The sequence below is a fragment of the Manis pentadactyla genome, chromosome 8 (genome assembly GCF_030020395.1).
Source record: "Manis pentadactyla isolate mManPen7 chromosome 8, mManPen7.hap1, whole genome shotgun sequence".
Taxonomy (NCBI): Eukaryota; Metazoa; Chordata; class Mammalia; order Pholidota; family Manidae; genus Manis; species Manis pentadactyla.
In genome coordinates, this window is record NC_080026.1 from 108,489,669 (window position 1) to 108,506,174 (window position 16,506).

At 44.3% G+C, this 16,506-nt stretch overlaps 2 protein-coding genes across 13 annotated transcripts in view; one reads left to right on the forward strand and one right to left on the reverse strand.

Annotated features, from left to right (window-relative positions):
- The window catches only part of HOGA1 (4-hydroxy-2-oxoglutarate aldolase 1), a 23,896-nt gene extending 19,420 nt beyond the window's left edge, over window positions 1–4,476 (forward strand). For 2 of the 5 annotated variants that reach the window (XM_057506184.1, XM_036886429.2), the window contains 2 exons: window positions 1,455–1,611; window positions 2,177–2,409. In XM_057506184.1, coding sequence (XP_057362167.1) covers window positions 1,455–1,604 — 150 coding nt within the window. In that variant the 3' untranslated portion in view covers window positions 1,605–1,611; window positions 2,177–2,409. Of the gene's footprint in view, window positions 1–1,454; window positions 1,612–2,176; window positions 2,410–4,358 lie in introns of those variants that run through there. The other 3 variants (XR_008998977.1, XM_057506186.1, XM_057506185.1) reach the window with 3 other exon arrangements.
- MORN4 (MORN repeat containing 4) lies at window positions 3,539–15,648 on the reverse strand. 8 transcript variants are annotated; one of them, XM_036886435.2, is made up of 7 exons: window positions 15,193–15,338; window positions 10,894–11,475; window positions 9,448–9,523; window positions 7,337–7,434; window positions 5,688–5,802; window positions 5,151–5,260; window positions 3,539–4,892 (listed from the first exon to the last, which is right to left on the reverse strand). In XM_036886435.2, the coding sequence occupies exons 4-7, from the start codon at window positions 7,401–7,403 to the stop codon at window positions 4,744–4,746; spliced, it is 441 nt and encodes a 146-aa protein (XP_036742330.1). In that variant the 5' UTR covers window positions 7,404–7,434; window positions 9,448–9,523; window positions 10,894–11,475; window positions 15,193–15,338; the 3' UTR covers window positions 3,539–4,743. The 8 variants fall into 8 exon arrangements, with proteins under 8 accessions (XP_036742330.1, XP_036742329.1, XP_036742331.1 ...); XM_036886434.2 differs by having other exon boundaries at window positions 10,807–11,475; XM_036886436.2 differs by lacking the exons at window positions 10,894–11,475; window positions 15,193–15,338 and adding an exon at window positions 15,381–15,645.
- Between the last annotated feature and the right edge of the window lie 858 nt (window positions 15,649–16,506).

Genomic DNA, 16,506 nt, shown 5'->3' on the forward strand with positions numbered 1-16,506 from the left:
AGAGGATGTTCACTGCCATTCTTGCCATCTGCATACTGTCCTGTTGCACTCTCCCTCTGCACCTCCTCCCCTGCCAGCTCTGGGCACACACTCAGGAGTGCCTGGAACACCTTTCTGCTGCCTGGGCTGTAGGATCAGCCACCCCAAGAGCAGTTTGATGTCACCCTATTGCCCTGCCCTGCTTGAACATAATGTCCTTCCTCTGCCTTCCCATCTACCAGCTATAATTAGGACTTTCCATGGTCTTTACCACCAAAGTGTTCAACCCTTTCTCAGGGTCTGAGGAGGGCACAAATCAGAGGTCTTCAGACACCTGTAGTGGGAAGACGTTTTTTTCTCTAGGTATTTGTTGTCTCCATGCTCTCTCCTAGGTCTTTCCCTTGCTACTCAGGTTTTGGGTGAAAATATCAGGTTGTTAAAACATCATGGCTGAGGCCAGGCCTGGGAGAAGGGAGGCTTACCACCTATTCCAATAAAAAATTCCGTGCTTGCTAAAGCCTAGTGGCCTCTGGCAGTAAATAGTTATTAGTCATTCATCCGTGGTTCTCAACCTTTTTACCCCAAACGAGCCTCTTTTATTATTTTACCCTTCATGAAATCCTACTAAAGGTTTACCTTTTCTCGAAATAAAACTTCATTAAGTAATAATTACTTTCCTAGTTTTTAGGTAGTCTAAGATTCATCTAACACTTCTGATCAACATGAAATAACCAGTTGCTATGCCAAAAGTAAAGATGCTTCATTTTCTGTAAAACTCCATGCATTCATTTTAAACTTTGACAATAGCTTTAGGTCCCCCATTACAATGGAAAAAAATTTTAGAGATCATGTCTTCCAGCCCATTCACTTTTTAGACAAGAGAACTTGCTTAGGCATAAGGTGCTGATACAAAGTTACACGGTGAGACTTCCTGGGACAACCAGGCATTGTTTTTCCCTTGCAAAATAATTTAGAGTTGCCGTCTGGGAGGAGCTATGGGTGGGGTGGGAGCCCTGCTGCTGGGGCAATAGAGGTCTAGGCTGTGCCTGAGGTTCTCACAGAACCTACCCCTTCCTGCCTGGGCCCCAGGCCTGGTGTACCCTGGCTCAGGTTCCAGGGGAACTGGGCTGCAGACCAGTGATGCTCTAGTGCCCAGACCCCACAGCGTTGCTACCTCCTTCCATCCCACCTTGACAACTGAATGCCACTCTGCTCCCCAGTGGGGGGGATTTTTCTCCTAAAACCAGAGGAAGCAACTTCCTTGATCTGAAGTTTTGGCATTGTGTTTTCCACTGCCGACCTGCCTTCTGCTCTCAGTCTGGATTTCCATTCACCCTGTGCATCACAGATTTGGTAGTTACTTTACCAGGGGAGAAGGGTGGGAACCCTAACTTTATGAAAGTGACCCATCTCTTCATCCCAGATATGTGTGTGCAGGAATTCCTCAGTCTATTCTGACAGGTCTTGGTTCTCAGGTGACCCGGCGCTTTGGGATTCCAGGGCTGAAGAAAGCCATGGACTGGTTTGGCTACTACGGAGGCCCCTGCCGTGCCCCCTTGCAGAATCTGAGCCCCACAGAGGAGGAGGCGCTGTGCATGGATTTCACCAGCAATGGCTGGCTCTGAGGGAAAGGTGGGGATGTGCCCAGCCTAAGCCCATCTCAGCCTCCTGCCTTGCACCTGCAGCCTGAAGAGGAGTATGGGGGCACAGGGTTCAAGGCTCCTTTTCCTACTTGAGTCCTCCTGGTGGCCTGTTGTTGCCAGGCACTGCTGTGTGTGCCCATTTCTGATTCTCACAGCCCTATAACGTCTCACATTTGTATCCTATACTCTGGGTCTTCAAGAGACCTGCTGTCTGGGAAGAAGCAATTACTTACTTGCCTCTCTACTGTGCTTTCCCAGGCCCCAAGACCTGGAAACCAGAAGCCAGTGGGGAAGAGAAGGGCAGCTGGGCACAGTAAGGCAGTGTATCTTACTGAAGGGAAGACTACACAGACTTGGGGATACACACTCAAGTCTAGCACAGTGCAGTGGGAAGCCAGGGCTATTCCTAAGAACCCCACTCCTTTCTAGGAAAGTGGTAGGTTAGGAAACCTGATCAGAAGTGTCACTGGTCTTTGGAAGGTCCCCAAGCTGCATTCCAGCCACAGTACCCTTCCCTAAATCCATTTTGATTCATCTCATATTCTTGTCTCTAGCCTTGACCTGAAACAAGAGTGCAAGGAGACATCCAGTGGCTTCAAGAACGGGTAAATAACGACACCTGGTGGATGAATGTTACATTCTGGGAGACTATTCTAGCCAATCCAGGTCTGAAACATTAGGGAAGGCAGCTTGGCCCGAGACAGGATCATCCTCTTTCCTATAGACCCTCTGCTTTTATTGTTAAAAATAACTACTTTGTTACTGCAATAAAATTTAATAAGTTAAACTAGTGTGGCTATGTACAGACACTCCACTGCTATGCAGATCCCTTAGACTTCCTGCCCAAATGTCAAAGAACCTCCTTAGAGGCAATTTAGCTCTCAAGATCTGTATTCTCCCGGCTCTGAGAGAGTCCCTAACACTGAGCAAACATAGGTATCAGATTAATGGCGGCCTAGGACAAGGTTTATTGAAGTGTTGAGTGGGAGAGGCAAAAGGTCCAACTGGGATATTTGGAAATGCTTTGTACATTAATCAAAAAGGCTGATTTCTCAAAAATTTTTAACCTTTTTCAGTGATGTCTGACTAGTAGCAGAAAGCCTGAGATATATTTTTTCATTACTCTGACTAAAAAGAAAGGTAAACAGGTCCATGATTAGGAGAGAATACAAAAGGTCTCAATCTTCAGCTGAAACTGGGCATCTGAATGGCCCTGAAGCTTGGGGCTTAGCACCTGGGCTCTTCTCACAGGTACCTTCTGGAGGATGTGAGCTCAGAGGAGAATCAGGTTTAGGGATGGTACAAAAAGTTTGGGCTTTGGAGGCTAGTGTACTGGTGAAGTGCTCAACCTCTGGGTTTAAATAGGGCTGCGTCATGTCTTAGCTCTGCCCCTTAGTGTCTGTGGGACCTTGGGAAGCTACTGAACTGCCTGAGTTCATCTGTTAATATGAGGATAATAATAGTACTCTCTTCTCAGAGCTTTATTAGATCCTGCATGTGAAGGGGGTAGGAGGGCAGGTGAGTGTCAGGTGTTCGCTCAGTCGGGGAAGTATTACTCGACTTGTTGCAGAGAAAGGGAAACCCAGGCAGGAGATGACTTGCCCGAGATAACCCTACAGGTGTGACACTAGCTGGTCTCAGGACTTGGGAGTGCTCAGGGTGAGAGAACACAGTGTGAAGTGCTTGGGAATCAGAAAGACTGGGGTATAGATCCCACCCAGCTCTGCTGCTTCCTAGTCTGGGCAACCTGAGGCTCTCTGGTTGCAAAAAAAGCTCCTATCTTGCAAATATTAGATATTATGAAGTAAGGTGTGCAGTGTCAGTTCCAAGCCCCATCTGTGACTAGCTTTTAGAAAGAGCAAACGGGTTAACATTCATGAGAACATGGAGCAAGGAAATCAAGAAAACTCAGGATAAGCAGTTCTGGTGATTTGTTTATTCCTCATCAACACTTGTTTCTACAGTACAATTCAGAGAATAAATAGAGGCACACGGCTATAATTTCCACCACAGTCTGCTGTTAAGGAGACATTCAGTGTGAGGCAAGAGGCTGGGGGTGGGATGGGATGTGCTGGGTCACAGGGTAACTGGATGCATCTGTGATGTTATAAGTCAAGATCTGATCCCCAGGGCTGATGGCCAAGCTCACGGTAGAAGATTATGGTGAGCCACATGCAAGGAGCCAAATGCTCTTTCAGTTCACTGCAGTCCTACGATAGGTTCAATTCTACCCAAATCTCAAGGGGTTGAGGTGGCCTGACCTACTGGTCCACTGAGAAGGAGCCATGTCAGCCCAAGCCATCCCTAAAGACTGAATTACTCTGTGGTAGGGCCTGAAGTGGCCCAGAGATGTCTGCCCTTTGCCCTGGAGTAAGTAATAAATGTAACTTAGAATATGACTGTTTACATCTGTTTCTTTCTTGACTATCACAAAAAGGAATCCTGTCCCATGTCTAAGTAAGGAAAGAGGCACAAATGGGGCACAAAGTGGCTGCTGGAACTCAGGTAAGGAAGGCAGCTTATAAAGTCAAAGGAGAGGGAAATAGCACTCTTGTTGAATCCTTCACAGGGGGAATACACAGACACAAACACAAGTCTGACTGGACAAAGTGGATGACCTGGAGCCATGACGCCAACCAGCAGCGAATGAGGAGATAATGTACAGGAAAGCTCTGGCCTTGACATTCACACGACTGCTGTACTGTCTACACCACCCCTTTTTCCTTGTTTCTCTAGGGTAGCACAAAGCCCTGGCCCTAATTAGGAGCAAGGATCACCTGCCCCAAATACAGGCCGAATGACGACACTCTGCATCCCTTGGCAGAAAATGAAGTAGAAGGCAGCAGCGGGTCTGCAGCAGGTACCCGAGGCATCAGCAACAGAGTACCAACACACAGGAAGGGGAAAGACTGAACAGCAACAACTGCTCCCGGCCCAGGGCCGGAATCCTCAGCACCTCCCTGCGATCGAATCCCTGACTGGCAGCTGATGGGGCACATCTCCAGGCTTCTGCTCCACAGTCATTCTCAGCGCCTCTCACATCTGGTTCGTTTGTTTACCTCAAGAGAATAATGGGATATTTGCTTCACCCAGTACTTGTCAGCTGGCGCAAAAAGCCCCGTCACGCAGTGAGATTTCTGGCTGACTTGGAGGCGCTCTGAGCCCGCTGAACGACCACGGAACACTTCTCACGCCGCAGCAGCTTGTTGTTCTCAAACAGACCTTCATTGCGGGGTATTCCATGAGAACCGTCAGGGAAAGTCAGCAGGCCTTTGAGGGGGACAGAGAAAATATGGGAGTGACAGTCGCATCAAGGACTCAAGAGATTAGCCTGATATGCAGAGGCCAAGGAAGAGAAAAACTCCAAGCTCTATTCCAGAGTAGTCTGTTGGTAAATTCACTGAGTAGGCATTGGGGCATGATCCCTGAGGATGGGGGGACAGCCTTAGAAGGACTGAAGCTGAAGAGGTGTACTTCCATTCATATAATGCTGGCCTAAGTCACCCATCCTGCTGGGCTTCAACTTACCAAAACCATCTACTCTGCCATTTTTAAATTCCCCCTCAAAGGTCATGTTGTCATGTCGAATGAAGACTCCAACACCATTAAATTTTCCCTGGGCAAACTCCCCCTCATACCTGCAGAAACACAAGATGTTAGCCTTCAGGGGGTTAGTGAGCTGCTGAGGCTGACTGAGTAAAGCAGTTAAGATGTGTCATCTATTAGTGCCAAAGAGCAAAGCTGATTCCATTTGCCTCAGAGCTCCATCCAGCCACCCACCCTACTCCCATCCAGCAGAGAAGGACCAGTGAGCATGTATGATATGAGGCCCTAATCTCAAGGAGGTAATGTAAGAGAATGGCAGTGTGGTGGAAGGCCACTCAGCACCTTGCCATTTCAAATTTTAGATCTATTTATAAAGTAAGCAGTAAAAACATGGCTTATTCCTTGCCTGTTTTCAGAGGGACTGGGACAAGTTCAGGTGTGACCAGATATTTATTACCCTCATTTTTAGATCAAAGACTTGTTAGTTTAAGGCTGAGACAGGAAAGATCCAGTACCCACCTTGACCCATCCGAGAAGGTCAGTACCCCGAAGCCATTAAAGAGCCCATTCTCAAAATGACCCAGGTAGGTGCCACCGTCTGCAAACATCAGTTGACCAAAACCATGTCTGCGGCCTGAGCAAAGAGAAGGACAGGTGTCAGGTCTGGGTGGGGCGGACTCAGAGTCTAACACCCCCTGCTTTCTGTCACCTCACCCACAAAGGAAAGAAGAGCAGCGGCGACATCAGCAGAACAGAGGACTATTTCCCAGAGTCAGGTACAGGAAAACCTAGCTCCTGGCCCCTTCCCATCTTAAGTACAATCATCAGATTTGGAGGGAGTCTCTCTAAGTATGAAAGATAAGAGCACTTAAAAATAACACTAGCTAACATTCCTAGTACCTTTATTATGTGCCCGGCATTCTACTAGGCACTTTTATTTATCACCTTATTTAATCTTCCCAAGAACCTTATGAGGTAGGAACAATATTATTATTATTCCCATTTAACAGATGAGGAAACCAAGGCTAGAAGCTAAATAACTTACTCAAGATCACAGAACTACTAAGTGGTAGAGCAAGAACGCGAACACAGAAGGCAGCCTGACTCGAGAGCCCTCAACACTTACCTTGCTGTCTCTCTGAGGAAAAATAAAAGTACCCCCAAGCCCAACGAAGCTACTGGGCAAACCTAATCGCTTGGCCGGTGACATGGATTTGAGCTTTATTACATCAATTGGACTGTGCTTACCAGAACTGACCAGAAAACAGCAAGATGCTGGCAGAGCAATACTGTTCTTCAAAGACAGTACAAGGGGGTTCTTCTGGTGGTTAAAGACTGCCCAGCAGAGCCTCAGGAAGCCTCTCCTCTAAAAGGCCACATTAAAGGGGACAGCAGGTGTTTGGGAAGGAGGAGAAAAGGCTAGGGATGTATGGAGACAAGGTCACATCCCCTCTGCACAATTTCTCCTCTCAAGAAATCATCAGCTGCAGGGATCTACCATGAAAAGAAGGAGGCACATGTCTGGAAACAGCATGAACTGCTTTTCACTGGCACATGTAACTGTAGAAAGTCAAGTCTCCTCCGGGCTGTTCCTGGTCCTACAAGGACTGAAGCCACGAGGTTTTTAAGTGGCCAAACTATGTTTCTCAGACTATACAGAATTTTACCATTCCTATGAATAGATACCTACGAATGTAATGAGCTGTCACAGGAAATTAAAGGCAATGAATGTCATTTGCCCTTGAGTGTCTGCCCTAATTTCCACATCTTCTTTAATTTCTTAAGATTCATTGAAACCAAGTCATTGCAATGAATTCTGTACTTCCTAATTTACAGGCACTTAAAATAATTCATTGTACTCTGCTGGGTACACTAGCATTTATAACGCCAATTCTCAAATAATTAATACCACTAAAGGATAAAAGGATGTTGAAACATTTTAAATTTAGAAGAAGAAAAATATAACTCACTTTTGGACTCTGGATTAACAATAGCACTTTCTAATTCCTTACTTAATCTGAAAATTGAATAAAGGAAAGGCATATTAACTCATATTAAATCCTGGACTAGAAATCAAGACTTCTAAAGTTGGCTTGTGTATCCTGATGTATTTGTCCTTCAGCCAAATGAAGTGTTGTCTACTGGATACCCCCTGGGAGTGCTCTCACCCTCCTTCCACTCGCCACGGTATTCCTCCCCACTGGAGTAGGTGAAAGAACCTTTTGTCAGGGTCATGGTGACAGGTTACAGAAGAACAGGATAAAAGCTGCAGGAAACAAGCAGAGGAGGAGAACCAGTGTCATAAGATGGCTGGAGGAAAGGCCTGCAAAGCAATTTGACAGATACATTCTACAGGCTATCAGCCCTGTATCTACCAGTTTGGATCCATGTAACAAAAATACTCACCCTCAAAACACCCACACCACCATCACCATCTCTGCTCCAGCAGTTTTATCCTCCTTGTTTTAAAAGTTATCAACAAGTTCCAAATTTCTAAATTTCTAGGATGGAAATTTAGGATTAATCTACATATATTTGCTTGACACCTATGATGTGCTGAGTTGATGTATTAACATACAGTTTCAATGAGTTTATAAGCTGGTCAATAAGACTACCAACTGAGATATTGAATAATGTAAGAGATAATAAAGTGTCAAGTTGAATGGCAGAGATTAACAAAGACAAGGGACGGGCAGAATTTAAAGCAAACAGTACAGAAAGCAAAGGGCAATTCTGGATTGAGAAAACGCAGGGAATGAAAGCACAAAGAGCAACCCAAGCATGGATGTCCAGTAGGAAAATAAGAAACTAGGTCTTAATAGGGTCGAAAGTTTATTTAGGGAGTAAATGGAAATAAATTGGTGTAGGTACACTCAGCCTGAATCTTGAATCCAAAAAATACCTCTCAGATTTAATCCAAACTCCCTCATTTTATAGATGGAGAATAGGAAGCCCAGAGAAGTTAAAAGCTAGTGTGACCAAGCGGGACCTAGTGCCCAGGCCTCTCTTGATTGCTGCTGGTTGTTTTTTCCCTGTATTATGTGCTCTGCTTTTAGAGTCAGGCTAGTTTAAGGAGACCTCTGACGCTAGGCAGAAGAGTTTATAGCTGGCAAGGTGGGGAAAAGAGGAAGACTCTGGGTGTTTTTGAACAGGGATGTAAATGAAAAGTGTTTAAGGAAAATGAATGTGACAGCAGGAAGCAGGATTGGTTGGAACAGCAAAAGCCTGCAGCCAGAAAATCTTGCAAGGAAGAGACAGGATAATTCAGTAGACTGTGAAAATGAGCACAGAGTTTTCTCCCTCTGTTCATGCTCTTTCAATGTGACATGGTAGATCTTGCATTAAGAGGCAGGCAGTAAGTTGATTCCTCCATCCACTGGGTCTGGGTGAGTTCTATGACTTGCTTTGGCTAATGGAACGTTAGAAAAAGGTTATGTAGCAGAGGTCTAAAAAAGCGTCTACACTGGGGTTGCGCTCCTGCTGCACTTGGCCCTGTCCTGCCCCACTGTGAGTGAGCCCAGGCTACGCTGCCAGGTGATGAGAGGCCACTTGGAGCAGCTGTCCCAGCTAACCACAGATGTATGGGTGAGCTCAGGCAAGACCAGAAAAGCTGCCCTTCTGAGCCCAGCCACAAATCAGAGACCTTCAGAATCAAGGACTAAATCAATGGCTATTGTTTTAAGTCATGACATTTTGGGGTGTGGTGTTACTAGCTCAGCAAAATCTAACCAAGGCCAAGTATGAGCTCATAAGGCCTGAACTGGGGGAATAAGAGGGTAGAGCTGAATTGTAATGGGATCAGAAGGAATGACTATAACAGATACATCACAGGAAAAAACCAACAACCCAGTACCATTTGGAGATTGGCTAGGTGTGGCTTCACATGAGTAGTAAAAGAATGCTTCTATTCAAGCATTTCCTATAAGAAGGCAGTTAAGATACTCAAAATATCATTAAATATAAACAGAGACAAATAGAATCATATGGCAAATAGAATCATATGGCATATTTAAAAATGCAATCCCTAGTTTTTTTAATTCCCTAGGCCTTTTTACTCATTCCCTTCTCTTTTCCAGATCTAAGCAATATAGTGTTACCCAGACCTACTGAATCAAATTCTGTACAGTTAGAGCTTGAGTCTGTAGTTTTAGCAAGCCTATTGGTTCTTACACACTTGAAAGTTTGTGGACTACTACTCCAATAAATGGATATACTGTGTGTGAAAAGTTCTCTGACCTATAAATCACCATTGAAAGGTCCCCTGTTACTAATAATTTACCTAGAGTCCGACCCTCAGATGTGACTGAGTTCCAACAGGCCCAGTGCACCTCTTCTTCAGAGAGCTGGGGCCAGACCTGGAGGACAAAAGAGTAGTGGATTTTTAAATCTCTGTGGACCTGGTGCCAATGGCTAGCTTCCTTTTACTTCAAGTCCCAGAGAAGCCCAAATCACACACAATGTTATGGGTTGTACTGATGTCTCCATTACAGAAAATCAAGATGTGGGTTCAAAAGTTAAAAAGGGACCTGGCATATTTTATACAAAAATGATGCTTTAAAAGTTCAGCTGAAATAAACCTACATTAAGTTTGTTTTCCCCAATTGTGGTGGTAGACAGGTCTGTGTTATTTATATTCTAGGTCAGCTAACACAACCCTCTATAATCAGCTGAACTAATCCCAGAGAAGCTATTTGAAATACCTTTATAATAGCTACTAACATTTTTTTTTTGGTATCATTAATATACAATTAGATGAGCAACATTGTGGTTACTAGATTCTCCCCATTCTCAAGTCCCCACCACATACCCCATTACAGTCACTGTCCATCAGCATAGTAAGATGATTAGCAACTAACATTTATTGACTACTCATTGTGTACCCTAAGTGTCTTTTAAATATATTATCCAATCTCATCTCTCACAACCTTATGAGGTGTGTATTATTATTGTCACTTTTCAGATGACAAAACTGAGGTGCACCGAGGGTTAAGTAAATTAACTTAAGGTCACCCAGCTAACACGTACAAGTTAGAAAGAGAACCCTGGTAGTTGGCCTCTGGGGCCCATTCTCCGAAACACTATCCTATCCTATCCTGTCTTGTCTCCCAGTGTAATATAGTGGTGCTGTGGACCCGGGGAGCACAAAGACCTGGGGTCAGATCCTGGTTCATTTTGTGACCTTGAGTAAATTACTTAAGCATCTCTAAACCTCAGGCTCGTCCTCTTTAAAATGGAGATTATATACCTACTTCATAGAATTGGTATGTGGATTAAATTAAATAACATATATGAAACTACCTAGAACACTGCCTGGCCCTGTCCATTAAATATTCTTTTCCTCCTTCAAAAAGAGACACCTAAACTCACACATCCACTTACTGTAATGTAAATCTCAGTATTAAAATGCTACCCCACATCATTCAAGTAACAGTTTGAAAAAAAAAATCAGCAACTTTTACTAATGAGGGTAACTTCTAAGAGGAAAAGCAAACTACAGTTGTCATTCATCTGTTCTTTATCAACACGCTCTGGGATATATTAATTTTGGCCTGAGTCATAATGATTTTTGATACAGATGGTGCGAGCCCAGCAATGGTCTGATGTGAAAACAGCCTGGCCTGAACAGAGCAGCACTCACATCTTCTAGGCCCTGGCCGTGTCTCAAAGCTCTGGTTTCATCCCAGCTACGAGGGCAGATGAGTTCTGATAGTCCCTGTGCTCTCACTCAAACATGGAGAAACATTCACTTCTACCCCATACTGCAGGCCAGCTTGGTGGAAGCTCTTCCAGTGATGTCCGAGAGTCATTCCCATAGGTCCACCAGGGATTTTCTCTTTTCCAGTTACACAGACCCTATGTCCAGGGTCTCTAACTTAGAAGATATCCTGACATATGGATCAGTTTCTTCTTGTCTTAAAGCCCCTCAGAACCACTCGGGGCTATTTTCTCAGAGAGATCACTGATGCAGGCACTTGGTGTGCCAGTTCTGTTCTACTAGGTCAGCATCCAATTCAGGATCACAAGCCTCCTCTTGTCAGCCCAGTGTCAGAGTGTTCCTGAGGTGAAGGTCAACATGACTCCCTTGCAGATACAACATTAATGAGAGGAAGAGAAACAGTTTTCCACCAAAACTGCAGATGAAAACTCCAGTTCAGATAGGCATTTTGATAACTAGAGGTCATCTTCAGCTCCTCTCCAAACTAATGAAGTCGAAGTACTAAAATGTCAGCTTATGCACATCCAGAGCATTTCATTCTTTCAAAGAAGCCAGAAGCTGAAGGGCTGTATCTTCTAATAAATCTTGTAACTAAACAACATTCCAAAACATAAAAACAAATTAATTATTTACACAGGAAGAAGATGAGGGCATTTTCTTTAAATGTTTCGCAGCAGTTAATTTGTCTTCATTCAAAACTTTGGAAGGAGTTATTGCAGTACAATTTGAAGAGTCAATTTAAGGGCACAGCAGCCTCTTGTACTTGCTGACTTTTTCTCAAGGCTACATGAAACTTCCACATAGTGGCATCCCACCTTGTTTCAGAGAGGCCGGTAGGAGGTCCCTGAATACAGTGTTTCTCCAGGCTGAGGACTATCTTTGGACAAAGTACTAGCCAGCCCCCCAAACTGTAAATCTAGGTACTCTTTAGGTATGTTCTTAGCTCTTGGGGAATATTCTCTAAATATTTCAAAGAAGCCAAGGCAGTTTGAAAGATTATCTTATTACCAAATGTGACAGACTGTATTTTTCAAAGACATCTGCAACCATATCTCCTGTCTCACATGTTCTTCTATGTCCACTTCCTCATCAAAAGGTCAAGTCCAACTCTCTCCTTTGAATCTGGGAAGGCTTTTGATTGCTTCAACCAATAGAACATGATGGAAGCAATAGTGTGTTCTGAGGTTAAATCATAAAACGTGATGGTATGTTTTATGGTATGCTTGTGCTTGGAGACCTGAGCCACTACATTATAAGTCTGACTACCCTGAAGCTACGATGCTGTGAGGAAGCCAAGCCACACAGCCAGCCAAATATGTTGATGCTCCAGTTGGCAGTCCTCATCTTTGAATCATCCTAGCCTAGGCACTACATGTGAGCAAAGGAGCCTTCAGATTCCTGCCCCCAGCATCCAGATCCCATCAGAGGTATCATGGAGCAGACAGAGGTCATCCCTGTCCAAATTCCTGACTCACAGAATCTGTGAGCATCATATGGTTGTTCTAAGTAGCTAGGTTTGGGGTAATTTGTTACACAACAATAGTAACCAAAACGTCATCTCTCCACCTACCCTGCCAACCATCCTCTTCCAATTTGTTTTCAAAAGTACATACTACAAATTTCCATCCCTTTTTGATCTAGGGAGATATAGCAAACTCCCTTCAACAGTTGTCAAAATGATGTCCATTCCCAAGAACACAATCAGAAGTGCAAATTAAAGGGAACACATGTAGAGTCTATGTTCAAATAACTGAGATTATCATTGCCTGGAACTGTGTCAGGATTTTCATTTATGACTTCTGTAATTAGCCAGTGCTACAGGACAGCCAGTGCTGATGAAGACTGAAAACCCAATATTTTAATAAGGATGCAAATCAGTGTTTGTATTGGTTATTCAAAAAGCTTTTTCAAGAGAACAGATGACCTAGGAGTTTAGGCTTTAGCTATACATATGGATTCTAGTCACAAAACCAAGATTCATGCTTTGAAAGAGATTTACCCACCCTTTCTCCTCTCTTGATAGATGGGTTGCAATGGATCAATGCAGACATTATCTAAAAGAGAATGACTGTTTTGTCCCTATAAACTAATACACTATTAGTCTGCACAATAGACTATATCCCTGCTATTTTCATTTTCTCCTGACCCAGACATTTCCAGGAATGGTAACTTTTGTTTCCATTCTGTTTGTCTTTTTTTTTATTTTAGAACTCAAACTTGTTAAAAAATATTCATGCATTCACAGAAACCTGTACCCAAATTCAGAGGATTAAAAAAAAAACTAATTTAAAGGGGAAAAGATTTTCAGTTTAAGAATACAGTTTGCTCAAGACAAATGCTGGGCATAGAAGCTACAGGGCATAAATATGCAAAGAAATAAAAAGCTAACCATCTCAAACAATAAGGCTTCTCTCTCACTTACCAACTTTACATTTCCCTGTATGGCCCTGGAAGATGACTGGTTAGCCAGAGACGGGTAAGATTCCTCAAGGGAGGAACAACCTAAGACAGGCACAGTTGCAGGGGGGTCATCAGGTGAGAAATTGGGGATCAACAGAGGTGAGGCTTAGAACCTCACCCCCCCTGTTCTGAGAGAAATCTTCTGCATACGTGGATGTTTTATTGCCCTTGTCTAGCTTGGATTAACACATAGTCTACAGGCACACACCTGATCATCTACATTTGCTCCCTTACAACACTAAACTATGTTTTCTACCTTTATCTTGTATCTATCTACCACTTCAGCATTTTATTAAAAATAATAATAATAGAGAAATGTGGTATCCACATATAAATCAAGTATAAAAATCAAATGAGTATTCATATTTGAACTGACTGTTTATAGTTCATAATGCATGAGCAAAACCGAAAGTTTCTGTTATGACTGCCCTTGTACTGTTCACTATGTAACTTATTCACTATGTAAGAATTTGTTCTCCATGTAAGAACTTGTTTGTTATGCCTCAGAAGATTGGAGACTGATGAAAATTAGGCTTGGGGTGGATTAATGATTGTGCGTTGAGCATTGACTCCCCTATACAGAATTTTATTGTTGTTAACAACCATTTGATCAATAAATATGGGAGAGGCCCTCACAAAAAAAAAAAAAAAAAAAAAGTACACACTTCCAATGGTAAAATAAATAAGTAACCAGGATGTAATGTATAGCATAAGGAATATAGTCAAGATATTGTAACAGCTTGGTATGGTGATAGCTGGTACTTAGAATTGTCATGTATATAAATGTTGAATCACTATGTTGTACACCTGAAACTAATGTAATGTAATACTGTGTGTCAACTACCCTTCAATAAAAAATAATTATCTAAAAAAAAAAAAAAAAAGAATACAGTTTGAAGGCAGCCACCTTTACCCACATATACCTTCACATGTCCCTCTTAAGAGCCCCTCCCCCCAGGGTATGACATCTTAGTAAAGTTCTTTCGGTTATGAAGAAAGCAGTGAACAAACATTAGGTTTGTAAGAAACCTAGAACAAAAACTCAAACTCTCTTTTTAAAGTGTTTTAAATGGCTGAAATAACTGTTTTTATTATGTCTGTAAGTCTTTTTACTGTAAGTCTTCCTTCGACTTGAAAAGTAAACAAATACATCACTACTAAAGATCTTACTTGGGAAGACCGGGGGTCAGTTAGGTTGAGGAAATTGGGGAGAACATCCTGACACCAGAAAGAAGAAGAAAAAAAAGACGACTTGGGGTGATGGGGACTGCCAGGATACTATTCTATTTCATGGGGAAGGAAAATGCCTGGGCCACGTACTAGTACAGCCTCGTTACTCAGATGCTGCGAGCTGGTATCAGATGATACCAGTTAGTTTGGAGATGCTAGACTGCAGGGAGGCCACCAGAAACGAATGGAGGCATCCCATTCCCCAAGCCTCCACCGGAATGTGAGAGGCGGGCCCAGAGCAAACAAAGCCCTAGACCGCAACAAGGCAACATTTCCTGGCCGACCTCCCCATTCTTTCTCCCTCCGCGTTCCAGCATGCCTGCCCCACTCCTTCCCTCTGCCCCAGGTCTGCTCTCCGGCCCGGGACGGGTCTTCCGCTCACACCGGTCTGCCATCCGCACCTGGCCCGGTCCCCTCCCACCCCGCTTGCTAACCCGAGTGCCTCCGCCCCAGCTCTGGAGACTGGGGGCCCGGCTTCAGACCCCACCGACAGCCGCCCTCCGGTCCGCGGGTCGGGGTGGAGCCGTGCTCCCCAGGCCCTGTCATCTCCGGCAAGGCTCCTCAGCCCCTTCCTCGCTGACCACTCTGCGGACCCTCCCATCCTCACTGCCGGCCAACCTGGGCTCCGCCTTCCGGGATGGCCGTCACGCCCCGACGCAGGACTCCGGTGGCCCGGACCTCCGCTCTGCCCGGCGCGTCCCCGCCGCCTGCCTCCCCTCCCACCACCTCCGCCGGTGCCGACTCCATGTGACCCCGTCACCGGGCAGCCGCACCCGGCACAATTCCCGCTGCCTATTGGCTGTTACCTAGGCAACCGGGAGCACCGCCACTCTCCACTGGCCCAGCCGGGACTCGGCTCCATCTTTGTGCGGGGCAGAGCGGCTCCAGAGTCGTGCGCCAAATAACCGATAGAAGGGTGGGGGTGAACCCGTGGTCGCATCTCCGCAGCCCTGTTGGAGAAGTCACGTCTCGCGTACCCAGAGACAGCCTAGTCGAAATGTCAGACCTATGCAAAGCAAAACGGGCCCTGCGCCAGAAGCAAGAGTGACCACCAACCCAAGCAGCTCCGTCCTGCTCGGATCTCCACAGTTCTAGACCCCTCCGCGGAGTTTAAGGACAGAGCCTAAATCTGGCTTTGAAGGTGCAGCTTTGTAAATTGTAATGCGATAGACCCACAGCTGCAGTTTACTGAGTGTCAGTCCCATGCCAGCACTGTGATACCGGGACACTTTTGAATCAATTGTAGGGATTTGTGTTATTGTTGTCACTAATCAGATCCTTTGTGTTTAAAATATAGTGCCTAGGTTGGAGCAAATCCTGCCAAATGCCATGTAAACCCGTCCGTTTATCCATATGCCTATTTACGAAACAATGTGAATGCAGCATGATATTAGGCTAGAAAAGACATGGTCACTGCCCTCGTGGGACTTACTGCCTAGATATGGAAAAGAAAAAGTTCGTTCACCTGAAGAGAAGGTGAGCACAAGAAAAGAGTAAGCAAATTTCTTCCCTGAATTGGGATTTCTTCAACTCGAGAACATAAAATTATCATAATAATGATAAAAGAGTCCCCAGGACTTGTATGAGAATACAATGTAAAATGCTCAGTATTGTGTCTGAGACATTGCAAGTAATCAATACACAGTAGTTTTAAATTGCTTTAAATTCTGTGTTCAAGTCTCATTTCTGCCACCAATCGTGTGTGGCTTCAAACAAGGCTGTCAAGTTCGGTAGCCTGTGAAATGAGATTGGACTAGCAGATCTATGAAATTCAGTCCAGCTCTAACATTAAATGGTTAAACATGCTAAGCGGTGTGGTATTGACTAAAGATATAGTTAAAGTAGTTGAGAGAATGGAGGGTCAAGAAAACAGGTTTTATTAAATTGGAGAATGTGTATTAGAAAATATGAAGAAATAAGGTTAAATACATT

Excerpts from the sequence above, each read along its gene's own strand:
- MORN4 (XM_036886440.2), bottom strand. The coding sequence starts at position 7,403 with ATGACCCTGACAAAAGGTTCTTTCACCTACTCCAGTGGGGAGGAATAC. Across the intron at positions 5,261-5,687 it reads ACCTTCTCGGATGGGTCAAG|GTATGAGGGGGAGTTTGCCC; the intron begins GTGGGTACTGGA and ends GTGTTTCTGCAG. Across the intron at positions 4,893-5,150 it reads TGGCAGAGTAGATGGTTTTG|GCCTGCTGACTTTCCCTGAC; the intron begins GTAAGTTGAAGC and ends TCCCCCTCAAAG.